Source organism: Zonotrichia albicollis, chromosome 20 (assembly GCF_047830755.1).
Source record: "Zonotrichia albicollis isolate bZonAlb1 chromosome 20, bZonAlb1.hap1, whole genome shotgun sequence".
In the NCBI taxonomy this organism is placed as follows: Eukaryota; Metazoa; Chordata; class Aves; order Passeriformes; family Passerellidae; genus Zonotrichia; species Zonotrichia albicollis.
In genome coordinates this window covers 4,689,269-4,707,205 of record NC_133838.1, presented here as the reverse complement: position 1 = coordinate 4,707,205, position 17,937 = coordinate 4,689,269, and the positions used below count along the sequence as shown (strand labels likewise).

Here is a 17,937-nt window from a genome sequence, read left to right as displayed (position 1 = left end):
TAAGGAAGGGTGTGCATCTGCTCCCACTCTCTCCATTGCCCTTCCTACTCATGGCATGGGGGACCTGAAGCAGCTCCAGATGGAGGACAAGGTGAAGGGCAGTCAGGGCTCAGCCTCACACAGAGGTGAGGGGGGAGCTGGGCCAATCTCTGCTGGGAGGAAGGGTCTTGTGGCAGCCCAGAGAGGCTGTGCACATTGCCAGGGAACAGCTGTGCCCTGCATGTGCCCCTACAATGAGCTGTGCTGCTGCCAGTGCCCCTGGAGCTGTGGGGCTGCTGAGCTGTGGGGCAGGCAGAGGAGCAGGAGGGTGCATGTGCAGCTGAGCCATTCCTGGAGAGCACAGGACTCGGGGCTCCCTGCTGTCCCAGGGCAGCCCAGAGGCCAGGCTGTGCCTGTGCCAGCTCTGGGCAAGTGGCTCAGGGTTGTGCCCTGGCCTGCCTCAGTGTCTGCCAGCAGGAGCATGTTTCCCTGTGCAGCTGTTTAGACATTTCCAGGAAATGTGTCCCATTAAATAGGGAGCTTTGGCTGCTTTACATTTGCATGGAGGCCTCTGTTTAACTTTGTGTCTCCACTTTGCAGATCTGACTGGTTACAGTCTTACCGAGAAGTTTTCTCAGGACAATTCAGATGTTCCCTCACCCACAAAGTCCTCGCCTCCCATCCAGAAGAGCTCTCTGTCCTCCAAGCTCAGGAAGAAGCTGCCACCTGTATGGAGAGTGTTTGAAGAATAGGATTAATGTGTTAGGCTTCATAGTTACAGCTGTACATATGTTCTGATCTTTAGATGTAGTTATGAATTAAAGTATTTTGATTGTATCTTTAAAATTTGATGACATATTTTTAATTGTATATATTTTTTAGGATAAAAAAATTAAATAAATAAATAAATGAATGAAATTTTAATAAACTAAGAGAAGAATGTGAGACCAGGACCTGCTAGCCTAGAGATTATGGGAGTGCAGCTCACTCGATGTGCCAGTGTCTCACCACATCCTTTTCTCATTGGGCCTCTCCTCTTCCTCTTTGGCCATGTATTCTTTGTGTCATTTGTGCTGCTCTTTGTAACTTGGCATTACTACGGGGTCACACACTGACCTGTTTGAGGGACAATGGATCCAAAAGATCCTGTATAGTCAAAGGTTTTTGTCTTGGTTTGGAAAGACAGGAGTCTGCTAAGGAAGGCAGGAGCCACCCCTGAAATGGAGAATGTAAACCCTCCCCACCCCTCTCAATTGCTATAAATTTTAAATTAAGGGACTCTCAGGCAAAAATATGGGAGCAGGAAATAACAGTTCTTTAATAGGTAAGGAAAAAAAATGGATAAAATAAACAATGCGTTACACTAGAACAACACTGACAGAGTCAGAACCCAAGCTGACACCCTGTGGGGAGTTGGTGGCAATCCAATTGGAAATGTGGCTGCAGCCCTCCTGAAGTGTCAGGTGTGGTTCTGTTGGAGCAAGGGGGATCTGTAGAGAAGGATGTATTCTTCCTCTGAAGATCCAGTAGAAGAAGAGAGAGCTGCTGTTCCTCTGGGGAATCCAGTGGAGAAAGCCGTGCTGGTGTCTCAAAACCTCTGGATTATATCTGGGTAGCAATGCTTGGCTCCTCCCTCTGGGCAGAGCATCTCACAGTGGGATGTTATAGTTCTTATCAGTCACGCAGTGACATTCAATAGCCTGTTGTCATGCAGTGACATTCAATAGCCTGTTCTCAGCAGATGTCTCCTCTCGAGGGAGGAGTGGGAGTGAGTGCTCAGAAAGAGAGATAAGGCAAACTGCCCACTTGACAAAAGACAGCTGCCATACAGATGGTAATAGAATACATCTTGCCTTGCAATCTGGAACATTATCCACCCCTTATTCTATTTCCATCTGCATCACAATGAAACCTTACACACAGTTCTCACTTAAGACTACGTTTCCCTGTGGCACACAACGGCTTTCTCCATCTTTCTGCATTACCCACCAAGTGCAAACAGGTCCTTGAGCAAAAACAATTCCATGCATGGGTTTGTCTTTGCCTGAAGTGGGAGTAATCCAAACAGTTTTTCCTAAAATACCTTTCACGTGTACAACAGGGACTTTATCTCCACCCACTGTGTGCAGGGGTTCAGACTGGGCAGGACCAGCTCTATTTATGGACCCTCTGGTGTTGACCAACCAGGTGGCTTTTGCTAGGTTCATTTCCCAATTTCTAAAAGTCCCCCCCGCCGAGTGCCTTCAGGGTTGTTTTAAGTAGTCCATTGCATCATTCAACTTTCTCCGGCAGCTGGTGCATGATAAGGAATATGATATATCCATTTAATACCATGTTCCCTGGCCCAGGTGTTGATAAGGCCATTCTTGAAATGGGTCTCATTGTCTGACTCAGTTCTCTCAGGGGTGCCATGTCTCCACAGGATTTGCTTTTCCAGGCCCAGGATGGTGTTCCGAGCAGTGGCGTGAGGCACAGGGTAGGTCTCCACCCATCCAGTGGTGGCTTCCACCATGGTCAGAACGTAGCGCTTGCCTTGGCGTGTCTGGGGCAGTGTGATGTAGTCAATCTGCCAGGTTTCCCCATACTTGTACTTGGACCACCGCCCACCATACCACAGGGGCTTTACTCACTTGCCCTGTTTGATGGCCACACACATCTCACAGTCATGGATGACCTGAGAAATACTGTCCATGGTTAAATCCACCCCTCGGTCTCATGCTCACTTTTAGGTGGCATCTCTGCCCTGATGGCTGAGGCATCATTGGCCCATCAACCTAAGAACAACTCCCCCTTATGTTGCCAGTCTAAGTCTTATCTTTGACACCTCCATTTTTGCTGCCTGATCTACCTGCTCGTTGTTTCAGTGTTCCTCATTAGCCAACTCTTGGGGACATGAGCATCCACATGGTGGACTTTCACAGGTAGCTTCTCTAACTGAGAGGCAATGTCTTTCCACTCATCAGCAGCCCAGATCGGTTTTCCCCCAAGCTGCCAGTTAGCCTTTTTCCACCTTTCCAGCCAGCCCCAAAGAGCATTGGCTACCATCCATGAATCAGTATAAAGATAGAGCTTTGGCCATTTCTGTCTCTCAGCAATGTCCAGGGCCAGCTGAACAGCTTTGAGTTCTGCAAGTTGACTTGATCCACCTTCTCCTTCAGTAGCTTGTCCAACCTGTTGTGTGGGGCTCCATACGGCTGCTTTCCACTTCTGGTTCATCCCTACGATGTGACAGGAACCGTCAGTGAAAAGAGCGTAGTGTGTTTCTTCTGGGGGCAGTTGGTTATAGGGAGGAGCCTTTTACGCACGTGTCACTGGTTCTTGTTCCTCTTCATCATTCCGACCAAAGTTCTCACCTTCTGGCCAGTTTGTAATTATCTCCAAAATCCCAGGGTGATTCAGTTCACCTATACGGGCACGCTGTGTGATCAGAGCAATCCATTTACTCCATGTAGCATCAATGGCGTGGTGGGTGGAAGGAACCTTGCCTTTGAACATGCACCCCAGCACCGGTAGTCGGGGTGCCAGGAGGAGTTGTGCTTCCGTGCCAGTCACCTCTGAGGCAGCCTGGACTCCTTCATAGGCAGCCAAGATTTCCTTCTCTGTGGAAGTGTAGTTGGCTTTGGACCCTCTGTAGCTTCAACTCCAAAATCCCAGTGGTCAGCCTCGAGTCTCCCCAGGCATCTTCTGCCAAAGGCTCCAGGACAAGCCATGGTTCCCTGCTGCAGAGTAGAGCATATTCTTTACCTCTGGTCCTGTCCTGGCCGGGCCAAGGGCTACTGCATGAGCGATCTGCTTGATCTGGGCAAAGGCTTGTTGTTGTTCAGGGCCCCAGTGGAACTCATTCTTCTTGCAGGTAACCAGGTAGAGAGGGCTCATGATCTGACTGTATTCGGGAATGTGCATCCTCCAAAAACCTATGGCACCCAGGAAAGCTTCCGTTTCCTTATTGCTAGTTGGTGGGGACATAGCTGTGATCTTGTTGATGACCTCAGTGGGAATCTGATGCCGTCTGTCTTGGCACTTCACTCCCAGGAACTGGATTTCTTGAGCAGATCCCTTGACTTTTCTCTTCTTGATGGCAAAGCCGGCTTCTAGCAGAATCCTGATGATCCTCTCTCCTTTCTCAAATACTTCCATTGCTGTGTTCCCCCACACAATGATGTCATCCATGTACTGCAGGTGTTCTGGAGCCTCACCCTTTTCCAGTGCAGCCTGGATCAGTCCATGGCAGATGGTGGGGCTGTGCTTCCACCCCTGGGGCAGTTGGTTTCAGGTGCACTGCACGCCCCTCCAGGTGAAAGCAAACTGAGGCCTGCATTCTGCTGCCAGAGGAATGGAGACAAACGCATTAGCAATGTCAGCAGTGGAGTACCACTTTGCTGCCTTGGACTCCAGCTCGTACTGGAGTTCCAGCATGTCCAGCACAGCAGCGCTCAGCGGTGGAGTCACTTCATTCAAGCCACAATAGTCCACAGTCAACCTCCATTCTCTGTCAGACCTGTGCACAGGCCAAGCGGGGCTGTTGAAGGGTGAGTGAGTTTTGCTGACCACTCCTTGGCTCTCCAGCTCTTGGATCATCTTATGGATGGGCATCACAGCATCTCGAGTGGTTCTTGTACTGTCGTCGATGCACTATGGAAGTGGCAATTGGCACCTATTGCTCTTCTCCCGTCAGGACTCCTACTGCAGATGGATTCTCAGACAGTCCAGGCAAGGTGTTCAGTTGCTGCATGCCCTCTGTCACTACAGCTGCTATCCCAAATGCCCACTTGAGTCGTTTTGGGTCTTTGAAATACCCACTTCGGAGGAAGTCTATGCCCAAAATACATGGGGCCTCTGGGCCAGTCACAATAGGATGTTTCTTCCACTCATTCCCAGTCAGGCTCACATCAGCTTCCACCAAAGTGAAATCCTGGGATCCCCCTGTCACACCAGCAATAGAAACAGACTCTGTCTCCACATGTCTCGATGGGATTAATGTGCATTGCACAGCAGTATCGACCAAAGCTTTGTACTCTTGTGGTTCCGTGCCAGGCCAACGAATCCACTCAGACCAGAAAACACGGTTTTCCCTGGCCTCTACCTGGCTAGAGGCGGGGCCCCTCTAAGCCTTCTTATCTTTCTTTCCCTGGGCATATGTCTTGGATGTTCCTTCAAGGGGATCGGACATGTCATCATCATCATCATACCTGGCAGTTCGGCTATGGGCAACTGGAGCTGCTTTCCTTCTGGTGGCTTCCTTCAGTTCATGCACCCGTTGTGCCAGAGCAGCAGTAGATTTTCCATCCCATTTCTTCATGTTTTCTCCACAATGACGCAGGTAGAACCACAGCTCAGCTCGTGGGGTGTATCTTCTCTTGCCATCGGGGTAACATCTGTGTTGGCTACCAGAACCTCTGATCTGTACTGCTGAGATTTGGAGAAGGTCTTCTTTAATCTCCTCTCTGAACTTCTTATGATTCTCCTCTATCTTGTCCTCTAATTTCTGCAGACATGTTTCTACTGCTGCAATTCTGGCATGTGTTGGGCCATGCACAGCATCTACATATGCTCAGAGCTTCATTGCCATATCCAGCACAGTCTCATCCCTCTCATCCCACTTCATTATGGCTAAGGCAGAAGCATATTCATGTGGCACAAGTCATACAAGTTTCCGCCACATCACAGACGTGCATGGTACCAAGTCTGGGTTCCTAGTTGTTACATCATCTGAGAAGATAATCTTTGCCACTGCCATTTCTCTCAGGTGTTGGATCCCTTGCTTTATGGTCTTCCACTGGGTTTGTTGCATATAGAGATCATCTGCACAGGTATCTTTGTGCTACATTTTCCAAGACCCGTGCCCAGAGACTGTGTGGAGTAGTCCCCATCATCATTCCTTGGTCGATGACAGGATCCTGTGACAGGGATCCCAAATACCTTGCTTCAGTGCCATCCAGAATTGTAGCCTCACCTGCAGCATCCCAGAGACGGACCAGCCAACTAATTATGGATTCATCAGGTCATTAGGTGTAATCCTTCTGTAGGCCACAAAGGTCCTTCAGAGAAAAGGACTCAATATTGGCTTCTGATCTTGCGCCTGCTGGTTTGACTCCTGATTTTATGTCAGGAGGCATTGAGGGTCCTTCTCCTGCTGCATCATCATCATCATCATCATCCACTGGTCGATCAGTCTTGTCCATGCATTTCCCACTTCTAGTGCTGGTAGCAACAGCCATTGGTTGAGGCTTATTGTCTGGTTTAGCTGCTGGCTTAGGCTCACTATCTGGTTTAGCTGCTGGCTTTGAACCTGGGCTGTTGGCTGTAGCCTGACTGGGATAGCTGATTTATCTCCCTGCCCCCCTGCCTCTGTCTGCTACCCAACAGTATCTAACAGAATGGGATAAGCATAGGCCAGGGCCCAGCTTATTGCAATGAGCCTTTTCTCTTTAGAATGATCATGGCACTTTGTTTTTAGGTATTTCCCCACCTCAGCTGGGTTCTGAATTTGTTCCCGTGGAAAATCCCAGTCTACAGGATCAGAATATTCCTTCAGGGTTTAGCCTGTATTTTCCCATTCTCCACACCACTTAGGATTTTTCACGCCTGCATCTGCTTCTGGGACAAGGGTCTCACCAACTCCTCTGGATATCTCAGTCCTCATTCTAGAGAAGCTGCAGACCATATAGAGGAAGCTTGATTAAATACCAGATTAAATACCAGAAAGATGGTCTCTTTAACATTCAGGGGAAACTGAACATTCTCAAAAAGTGGCATAACAGATTCAAAGGAGAAGAAGGAAAGGAAAGGCTGGAAAGCCTCATTCCCTGCTCCTCCTCTAACAAACTGGGTGCAATTACTAATAAATTCCCAAAACATACTACTGGAACTGGGATGCAGGGTAGGACGAAGAAACCATAAACCATAAATATCATAAACAGACTCCAGTATCTTTGTAAATGCCCTATAAATCATTATCACCAAGGCCTGCACAACAGCTATTCCAATCCGTGCCGCACTACCATAAAAATTATGGGTTATGGACAATAATCCTAGTGACCAGAAAGGTATTGAAACCTCAAAAAGCTCTAGAGACCAGAACCACGTGAAGGCCTCCACCCCAAGAGACATTAGGAATTCAAGCAACATGGCTACTGACTGCTTTAACTCACTAGAGAGTGAGCACAACCAACATACAATCAATAGAGCTTTTTTCCACCTTCTTGAGCCATGCATTGGGCACCAATAGATGTATTTGTCCTGGTTCAGAGCAAATTTGGAAGAGAATCCCAAAGGGGCTCCAGTAGCAAAGCAGATTAAATCAGCCCCTTCCCCCAACCGGTCCTGGAGAAAATACCTCCTTGGAGAAAGGTGGAAAAACCTGTTTATTAAACAATAAAACCCCTTGCCGCTCCAAAAGAGATGACTGAGAAACTGAGAAAGTCCCCTCCCTGGGTTGCAGCTCAGCTCACTAAGTCTCTGATCAGTCCCTCTGGTGCTGGAAATGTCGCAGGCCAGGCCTGGCCCAGTGGCCACAGATGTAGCTGCTGGTGCTCTTCTGGTGTTCAGTCCAGAGCAGGTTTGAACAGCTCCAAAGAAAAGGGGAAAAAACCCACAGTCCAGGGAACTTCTTTGTCTCCTTTGCCTCAGCTAGCTAAACTAACTAAAAGCAAAAGAGAGCTCTGTCCCGCTGTCTGTCCATCCACAGACAACACAGTCCAGAGCAGGAATGTGGAGAAGTGAGTGCAGTGTCTGAAAAAAACCTGCCTCTTCTTCTCTCCCCCTTCACTCTCTGGAACAAGTCTTAAAGGTGTACAACTTATTATTCAGCATAAACAGAATGAGACAATTGGGGATAAAAGCATCATTTAGTCAACCCACGACACCCACCCATTACTTACTTTTTTCTTACTTTCCCAAGCTTGCTGACAAACTTGCTGAGTCCTGATGACTCTTCTTCTTGTATCTCTTTCAAGGATATACCAACCCAATTTCTGAATATGTCCATTATTCATTGTTTGTGCATGTGTCCATTGTCCATTAGTACAAGCAGGCTGGATTGTGCTTTGGCTGAATATGGGCATTGTCTAACAAAAACTCCTCAATCTGCAAAAACTCTCAATATGTAACCATACTGAGATGACTGGAACCACACAGGAACAACCAGGACCATGCTGAGGAGAACTGGGACCACACTGCAGGTAACTGGCAGTGAGTGAGACCATGCTGGGAGGGACTGGGATCATATGGGGAGTGACTGGGACTATACCAGGGACAACTGAGTTCAATTGGGACCATACTGGGAGTGTCTGTAACCATAGGGGAGTGATGGAAGCACACTGGGAACAGCTGGGCCCATGCTAGGACCAACTGGGATGACTCTGAGAGGGACTGGAATGATGGAGGGATTGACTGGGAGCAACTGGAATGATGCTGAAAGCAACTGGGAAGAAGTGGGAGTGACTGAGAACAAGCTGGAAGCAACTGGGATAAACTAGGAGAGACAGGGAGACACTAGGATCATACTGGAGGCTACTGGGGTCATGCTGGCATTGACAGGGAGCAACTGGGATAACACTGGGGGCACTGAAATCGTACTGGGAGTGTCTGAGAGCAACTGGAATTAGACTGCAAGTGACTGGGATCATACTGGGAGTGGCTACAATCATACTGGGATCAGAGTGGGTGTGATTGGACCCTGACTGGGGGTTACTGGGAGTTACCAGGCCCATGCTGGGAGCCAACAGGGGACATAATTAGAGGAACTGGGAGCAACTGGGATAAAACAGGGGGCAAGTGAACCACCCTAAGGTAACTGGGAGTGCCTGGCAATGACTATGAGAATGTTCAGGGCAACTGGGATATACTGGGAGTGTCTGAGCCCATATGGGTGGTGACTGGGACCGGACTAGGAGCCACTGGGAATGTGCTGGGGAAACTGGAAACACGCTGGGGGCAAGTGGGAAGGACTAGGGACCTGGTGGGAGAGACTGGGATCATACTGGGAGTGCCTAGGACTATGCTAGGGACAACTGGGAGAACTGGGAACACACTAGATGAAATTGGGAAGAACTGGGACTGTGCTGGGATCAAATTGCATCATCATAGGGAATGACTGGGAGGGACTGGGCTCATACTGGGAGCAGCCACTGCTGGCCCTGGGACCCTCCAAAAACACCTCCTGGGGAACCCGGATGTCCCCCCGAGGGCCATCTGTGGCTCGGCTTTGGAGCCCTGCCAGCTCCAAACTTCCCCTGAAAAAAATCCCAAACCCAGGCACCCCCCAGCAGGTTTGGGCCGAGCTCCCCCTTCCCCGGGCACCTGCAGGATGGGGGGTGATGCTCCCAGGGCTGCGGCGACTCCAGGGTTCCCTCTCCCCTTCTCCAGCTGCTTCTGCTGCCGCTCAGCCTCTTCCTCCTCCTCCTCCCCTGTTCCCGAAGGTCGAACCGTGAGGGGAAAGGGGACAGGGAAAGGGTGGAACCATGAGGGGAAAAGGGGCAGGGAAAGGGCGGAACCGTGAGGAGAAAGGGGACAGGGAAAGGGTGGAACCATGAGGGGAAAGGGGGCAGGGAAAGGGCGGGAACCCTGAGGGAAAAGGGGCAGGCTCAGGCCAAGGGCGGCAACTGTGAGGGGGCGCTCTGCAAACAGAACTGCAACGGACTGAACATGAACGGGAGAGAAAGCAGTAAGTCTGAGAGTTTTATTTGCTATCAAATACATCCCACACACCCTGCCCCACACAATCCCCGTCCAATCGCTCCTACGCTCCCATCCCATCCTATCGCTCCCAAATTGGGATCCCATTTCTCCCATCTCCTTCCAACCCCATCTCACCCTGGTACCTGTGGAATGGAGTCAGTTTGGCATAGGATTGAGATTTTGAGGTGGGAACAAGCAATTTGAGGTAGGATTGAGCCCTTTTGTGTTAAGATTGACCTGTTTTCAGTATGATTTGAGTGGTTTTGAGGTGAAAGATTGATCCCTCTTCACTTTTGGACTGCAAAGAGATGGAAAAGACAAGAAAATTAAGGCCAAACCAAAAGAATAAGAAGCCAGGTGTGTTCCCAACATGGATCACAGGGAAAGTGGGTCACCAGGGCTGTGCCCCAAGTGCCTCCTCCAGTGGGGGATGGAGCTGGAGCAGAGCACGAAGCTCTTCCTGCACTCAGGGCACTAGCAGGGCTTCCCTTATCGGTGGCTGTATTGGTGTCGGGTCAAATGAGAGCTCTGTGAGAAGCTCTTCGCACATTCTCTACACTTGTAGGGTCTCTCCCCTGTGTGGATGCGCCGGTGGGTGATGAGTTGGCAGTTGTACTTAAATCCCTTCCCACACTCAGGGCAGAAGAGGGCCCTCTCCTCTGTGTGACTCAGATTGTGCAGGAGGAGATGGGAGTTGAACCAAAATCTATTCCCACACTCGGAACACTCGTAAGGCCTCTCCCTAGTGTGGATCTTTTGGTGCCTGATCAGGGTGTCATGGTCCCTAAAGCTCTTCCCACATTCCCCATACTCGTAGGGTCGTTCCCCAGTGTGGATCCTCTGGTGCTTGATCAGGTCAGAGCTCCCGCTGAAGCTCTTCCCACACTCCCCACACTCATGGGGCTGTTCCCCAGTGTGGGTTCTCTGGTGGCTGATCAGGCTGGAGCTCTGCCTGAAGCTCTGTCCACACTCCCTACACTCGTAGGGCCTCTCCCCAGTGTGGGTCCTCTGGTGGCTGGTCAAGTGGGAGCTCCGGCTGAAGCTCATCCCACACTCCCCACACTCGAACGGCCATTCCCCAGTGTGGGTCCTCTGGTGCTCAATGAGCTTATAGTTCCACCTGAAGCTCTTCCCACACTCCACACATGTGTGGGGCTTCTCCCCATCATGGAGCTGTTCATGGAGCACCAGCTCAGAGCTCTGGCTTGATCTCTGGCCACCTTCCCAGCCCAGGCTGGCTCTTTCCTCCTCAGATCCCTGCCAGCTGCATTTGCAGCCCCTCCTCGTGCGGCATCTCCGGCGCTTTTCCTCCCCGTTGGCTTCCTGCGCCATGGAGCCGCTCAAAATGGCTTCTTCCACCAGGTTCTGCTGCGGGCATTTGTTCCCCCTGCTCTCCATGCTCAGCTCCTGCTCTGGGGGAGGAAGGACAAGGACAGGATGGGATTTGCGTCTGTGCCACAGGCAAGGGCAAGGAGATTCCCCGCAGGGCTGAGCTGCAGCCAGGGCCATACTGGGCTGGGCTACGGAGCAGCACAGAGGGGAAAGGGGCACTGACTTCCTCCTCACCTGCTTCAGTGTCCCAGGGCATCTTCCTCACAGACTCCCAGGGGTTGGCAATGGGAAATCCTGGTTTGGGGAAAACAAGGGATGAGCATATTGAGTTTGAAGGTCCCTCTGCCCAAGTCCATCTCTACCAGTCACCGGCCATCTGTACTTCACAAAAACCTTCCAAACACCCAGATTCAGCCCTGGAAAAGCCTCCCAGGAGTTCCCTGTCCCTGGTCCCTCCCTTTGGGTGTTCAAGGGTTCCCCCCGTCCCAGCTGCAGGGGGTCACACTTAGATTGGGGGTCCCCCTTCTCGGTGCCCGCCCTGCCAAGGCTGCTGGCAGTCCCAGCGATCCCAAAAGCTCCCCCCTCTTCGCTCTCCCCATTTCGGGATGCCGGGGCTGTTTGGGCTCCCGGGCTCCCTTCTCCCCTCATTCTCTGCTCGGGGCTGCAGCGGCTCCAAGGAGTCCCCCCTGCCCCTCTCCAGGCTCTTGAGGCTCCCGCCCATGGCGGCGCTCCCCCCTCTCTGGGCTCCCCACTTTGGGCTCCTGCGGCACACAGGGCTCTGCTCCTCCAGGCTGCCTCTGCCGGCAGCCGCCACCAGCACCCGCCGATGTCCCCCCAAGGGGCCTTTTCCGCTCAGCCTTGGACTGCTTCATTCTCCAAACATCCCCCAAAAAACCCAACTGGGAGCAACTGGGAGTGTCTGGGAACATGCTGGAGGGAACTGGGCTATACTGGGACATACTGGGAGGGTGTAATGGGAGGGACTGGAACAAATGAGGGTGAAAGAGAGCAACTGGAACCATGTGGAGCACAACTGGCTCTTACTGGCAGGGACTGGGAGCACAGTGGGGCCATCTTTGGATCATACTGGAAGGGACTGGACTAATATAAGAAAACCCTCAAAAACTCCAGAGATACACCAAAAATCCCAGTGGAACTCACCAAAATTTTATAAAACTCCCAAAAATTTCAATAAATTCCCCCCCAAAACCCCCACAACCCCAACAAAACACCCCAAATCCAAAACCCCCCAAATCAACAAAACCCCCCAAAATCACATAAGCATCTCTAAACCCAATAATTCTCCCAAAAACCCCCAATAATTCCCCTTAAATTCCTAACAAAATCCCCCAAAGCCCAAAAAAGCCACCCTGAAATTCTCAAACAGCCTCGCAAAACCCCAAAATCCCCACAAATCCCCCCAGAACCTGCCAGACTCAGTGGGGCTGTCCTGGATCAGGGGGCACCGGCCGGTGGAACAGCAGCCACTTCAGGGGGCCCTCAGAGCTTTTTGGGGAGGGGGCACCATGGGAGACCCTCCAAAAACGGGTGGGGGGGGGGGGGGAGGAACCCCTGCGGTGCCCCCTCCCCCTGAAACCCCCAGACCTTGGTTCAGGGTGGGCCTGGGACCCCCCGGGACCCCCAATTCTCCCCCGAGACCTCTCCAGGAACCCCAAACCCCCCAGAGTCCCCCAGGGTTGGCCTAGAATCACCCTGGACCCCCAAACCCTCCCCAAGACCCCCAAAACTCCCCAGGACTCTCAGACCCCCCCATTTCCCTCCAAAATTCACCCCAGAGCTACCTGAAACCCCCCTGTGAAAAATGCATGTATTTTATGATTGGCTTTTTGCAAATATTAAAATGAATATTATATGTGTTGTGTTAGAAAGAAATGCTGTATTAATTCTCTTAAGTACTATGTTAAATATAGTTTTAGGTTATAAAAATTGTTAAAACAGAAACTATGCTATGTAAGATGCTTTGTTTAACAGAAAGGGCTTGCAGCGAGATAGCAGCCACAGGACACCTAAATCTTTCAGAGAAAGGGAATTTATTGCCTTCTTATCAGAAGAAATGAACTTCTTCCCACCTTGGAGGCGCTGTTAGGATTAGAAGGAAGAAGCTGACACTGACCAGACAGAATCCTGTGTTTGAATGGAATTTATGCATCATGTATGAAGTGTATGAATATGCAACGGGCTATTGTTCTTAATGGTTAGTCCTTTGTTAGCAGGGGTCTTTTTTGGGCTCGTGATGCCCAGAAAAAGGTACCCGGACGTCCATAATTCTTTGTTTTTATTATCTCGTATTGTCCTAATTCAATTTGTCCAAATTGTTATTACTCTAATTGTGTTACTATTTTTATAACCATATTTTTTACTTTTAAATTTTGAAAACAACCGATTGGCGTTCTTCACAATTTGGTAGCAGAGGATGGTTGCTAACACCTCGCTGCCTGTGCTTTAGGAGAGTCAGAGTGGGGAAGGCACGCCCTGCCCTATTTGGCAGCCTCGCTTTGTTTCCCCTGAAGTGACCGACAGACGCAGGTTACGATCTGTGGACAAAAGGAGGCAATATAACAGAGAGAAGGAAAAAAAAGGCTCCCTACAACTGCGGTAATTGGTCCCCTAAGTGTAGTAGTGCGCACGAAGAACCCGGGAAGGAAAAAGGATTGGTAAGTATTTCTCGGGCGGGGGGCAGGTACAGGGAGGGGATGAATGTGTGTGAATGAGAGGCAGGCTGGTTGTCCCAGACCTGCCAAGTGAGTGAGGAGTCTCCCATGCTGCGTTTTCCTCTTTTCGCGAGAAAAACGGCCAGTAAAGAGACAAAGCGAGTGATAAGAGAGTGAAAGAACCCCCCGGGGTGACTGGGACTGGGTCTCAGGGAGGGGTTGGACCCCTCGGAGGTAGGCAGCAAGGTTTCCTCACCCAATCCACTAGGAAACGGGACAGGAGGGGCCCCTAAAACCTGCTGGGTTGAGGGATTTATATTCTAAGAGCATCCAAGAGCAGGGTTGAGCAGAATTCTGTCGGAGTGAGGATATGCCCAAGAACACTCAGGGTGGGACAACACAACTAGATTGAGGGATTAAAATTTTACCCAACAGCATCCGGGGTTGGACAACACAGCTAGACTGAGGGAAAAATTTTTGCCCAACAAGATCCAGGGTTGAACAACACAGCCAGATTGAGGGATAAAAAATGCCCAAGAACATCCAGGGTTGGACAACACAGCAAAACAAATTAAATGCCCAAGAGCATCTGTAGTTGTACCACACCGCTGGGTTGAGGGACAGAAAATGCCCAAGAGCATCTGGGGTTGAACAACACAGCTGAATTTAGGGAAAAATACCCAAGAGCATCTGGGGTTGGACAACATGGCAGGACTGAGGGAATAATTGCCCCAGAGCATTTTGGCTTGGATAACACAGCTGGGTTGAGGGATATCCAATAGCACTGAGACTGGCCAGTAACACCTAAACTTGTAATAGGTGATGTGAAAGTAAAAGGTACCTTATTGTTGTTTTGTGGTGTGTGTGAGTGAGACCCACACAAAGTCAGCCTCAACTTCCCAGGCAGGTGGGAAGGGGGAGGCAGTGGAAAGAGGAGTGAGTGACCTGCACACCAGGCTGTAGCTCCCGGGTAGGTGGGGGCTTCTGGGCCGAAGAGGAGTGAGTGACCTGCGAACCAAGCTGGCGTTCCCTGGGTGTGTGAGGGGGCCGTAGCTGAAGAGTGTGAAGGACATGCAGACAGCCTCACAGGGGAACGGACGCCAGAGGCAGCAGAGTCAGGCCCTTCTCGGGGGCCTGGTGACACTGAGACCTGGAGGTCAACCCCAGAGCGAAAGAGGGGGCCACAAGGACCTGTGATTTTCTAGCAATAAGGATCCACTTTCTGTCTTGAGAGTGTGAAGGAATATGTGAAAGTGAATGAGAAATAAAAGTGAGTGAATGTAGATGAATGAAAGTATAGGTAATGTCGATTGTGCATTTTAAGCCTTACCATATCTCCTTGGAGGGAGGTGGATTGTATTGACAAGCAGTGTGAGAAAAAGGGGTTTTTTTGGGTGTAAGTAGTTGAAAGAAAAGTGGTATTTAAGTTGTTAGTAAAAAGTTGTCGTGGGGTGACAGCCTTCAGCCTTTATCCCCATATCGTGTGTTGTGTCTGGCAGCTGTGCCTTCCACCCCCCCCCCCCGGCCGTCTTGCTGTGGCCGGATGGGGAAGAGGGGGGGGGGTGTGGGGTGTGCCCAGGCACTTTTGCTTTGGGCTTTTGCTGCTTGGCTTGGCTAGCCGCTTGCTTGCTTGCTTGCTTGCTTTCTGCTTTTTTTTTTGCGCTGGTTTTTTTTCTTTTTTTCCCTTTTCTTTTGTTCTCTCTTTCTTACCCTCCCCTGAAGATACTGGACCGGCTCCGGATCTGGCCTGAGAGCTCCAGGACACCCGAAGCCTGCGACAGAAGCTCGGCGCCCTCACAACACAGTCTGGTCCCTTTTCTTTTCTTGTGTTGGGGAGTGTTCTTTTTGTTATTTGTAAATAAATAGGTTTTGTTTTCCACTTTGCTCCTCCGAGGAATTCCTTCCCGAACCTGGTGTTGGAGGAGGGGTGGTTGGAGGTTTGTTTTGTTTTGGGGGGGGCTCCCTTTTTGAGATTTCCCCCTAATTTGTCCTAAACTAGGACAGTATACTTTTTGGTGCGTTGGCCGGGAAAGTCGGAGGCCAAAAAGAGTGGAAAAAAAACCTATAACAATAATATTTTGGTTTTGGTTGTTTTGTGGGCATATTGGTGATTCATAATGTCATTTGGAGTGGAAGCTTGCCGGTTTTTCTGGTCCCTAGGGGCTTTTGAAGTTTTAATACCTTTGTGGTCCCTAGGGTTATTTCCTTACCCCAAAATAGCTCTGATGTTGTCCCTAATAAGTAGCTTTTGTAAGCGGGGGGCACTAACCAGAATAATCATTGTGCTGGCCTTATGTGTGATGATGTGTCGGATAACAATGCTGGACTTTATTTCAGGAATGTATGGATTGTTGTCATGGCTGTGTACTCAGTTTGTTTGGGGAGAAGAAGAGGAAGGGGCTTTTCAGCCTTTGTCTTCCTTCTTCTCCTACAAATTGTTGACATCTCTATTAGAAAATACTGACTTTCCCCTGAGTTTGAAAGAAACCATCTTTCTGGCATTTAATTTATTAAGCCTTGTCTATACTGTCTGGAGTGTATATAAAATGAAAGCTGAGATTTCTAGAGGGGTTAGAGAGACTCCTGATTCAGGAGTAAAACAAAGCAGGAAAAATCTTGACTGGAGTGGGAAATGGGAGGATATGGGCCAGACTTTAAAGGAATTTTCTGATCCTATAGACTGGGACTTTCCATCTGATCAAATTCAGAATCCAGTCGAGCTGGCAAAGTATTTGAGGGAGAAGTGCCATGGTAATACTAAGGAAGAAAGGATTACTGCAGTGAGCTGGGCCTTGGAGTTTGTTTACCGTACTCTGCTAGATACTGTGGAGCAGCAGATAGCAGAAAGGGAACAGGGAGATAAGTTAGTTACTATCCCAGTGACCCAGGCTGCAGCTAACATCCCAGGCTCCAGGCTAGCAGCTGAATCAGACAATAGGCCCCAAACCATGGCTGTTGCAGCTAATACAAGAGGTGGAAAGTGTAAAGGCAAGACCGATCGGAAGGTGGAGGATGATGACGATGATGCAGAAGAAGGACCCTCACCAAAATCAGAGGCCACATCAAGGGGCACAGAATCTGGAGCCAATATTGACTCCTTTTCTCTGAAGGACCTCAGAGGCCTAAGAAAGGATTACAGCCGACAACCTGACGAATCTATTATTAGTTGGTTAGTCCGCCTTTGGGATGCTGCAGGGGAGGTTACGATTTTGGATGGTACTGAAGTGAGGCATTTGGGATCCCTGTCACATGATCCTGCCATCGATCAAGGTGTGATGAGGGGGGCTAACCCTCACAGCCTCTGGGAACGGGTCCTAAGAAGCGTAGCAGAACGGTACCTGTGTACGGATGATCTCTATATGCAGCAGACACGGTGGAAGACCATAGAACAGGGGATCCAACGCCTGAGAGAGATGGCGGTCATAGAGCTCATTTTCTCAGATGACACAACAACTAGGAATCCGGACCTGGTACCATGCACTCCGATAATGTGGAGGAAACTTGTGCGACTTGGGCCACCTGAATACGCTTCTGCCCTAGCAATAATGAAGCGAGATGATACATATGAGACTGTGCTCGATATGGCAAAGAAGCTTCGAGCGTACGCAGATGCTGTGCATGGCCCAACTCATGCCAGAATTGCAGCAGTGGAAACCCGACTGCAGAAACTAGAAGACAAAATAGAGGAGAATCATAAGAAACTCCGGGAAGAGATTAAGGAGGACCTTATTCAAATCTCAGCCGTACAAATTAGAAGCCCTGGTGTCCAACGCCGGCGCTCCTTTGATGGGGAGAGAAGGTACATCCCACGGGCTGAGTTATGGTTTTTCCTGCGTGAGTCTGGAGAAGACATGAGGAGATGGGATGGAAAACCCACCGCTGTTTTGGCACAACGGGTGCGTGATTTGAAGAAAAGAGAAAGTATAACCAAAAAGATAGCAGCTCCGGTCGCTCGTAGCCGAGATGTTAAGTATGACGATGACGATGACATGTCCGATCCCCTTGAAGGAACTTCCAAGGCATATGCCCAAGGAAAGAAGGACAATCTGGCTTAGAGGGGCCCTGCCTCCAGCCAGGAAGAGGCACGGGAGAACCGGGTTTTTTGGAAGGTGTGGATCAGATGGCCTGGCACATCAGAGCCACAAGACTATGAAGCATTGGTTGACACTGGATCACAATGTACCTTAATGCCATCGGAACACATGGGGACAGAACCTGTTTCCATTGCTGGAGTGACGGGGGGATCACAACAGTTGACTTTGTTGGAAGCTGAGGT

At 50.1% G+C, this 17,937-nt stretch overlaps 1 protein-coding gene across 1 annotated transcript in view; it reads right to left on the bottom strand.

The window, feature by feature from the left end:
- Positions 1-17,937, bottom strand: part of LOC141731343 (uncharacterized) — a 143,077-nt gene that overhangs the window by 76,929 nt on the left and 48,211 nt on the right. Inside the window, exon 2 of the mRNA XM_074555963.1 lies at positions 10,206-10,830. Within this exon, the coding sequence (XP_074412064.1) occupies positions 10,206-10,830 (625 nt within the window). The remainder of the gene's footprint in view (positions 1-10,205; positions 10,831-17,937) is intronic.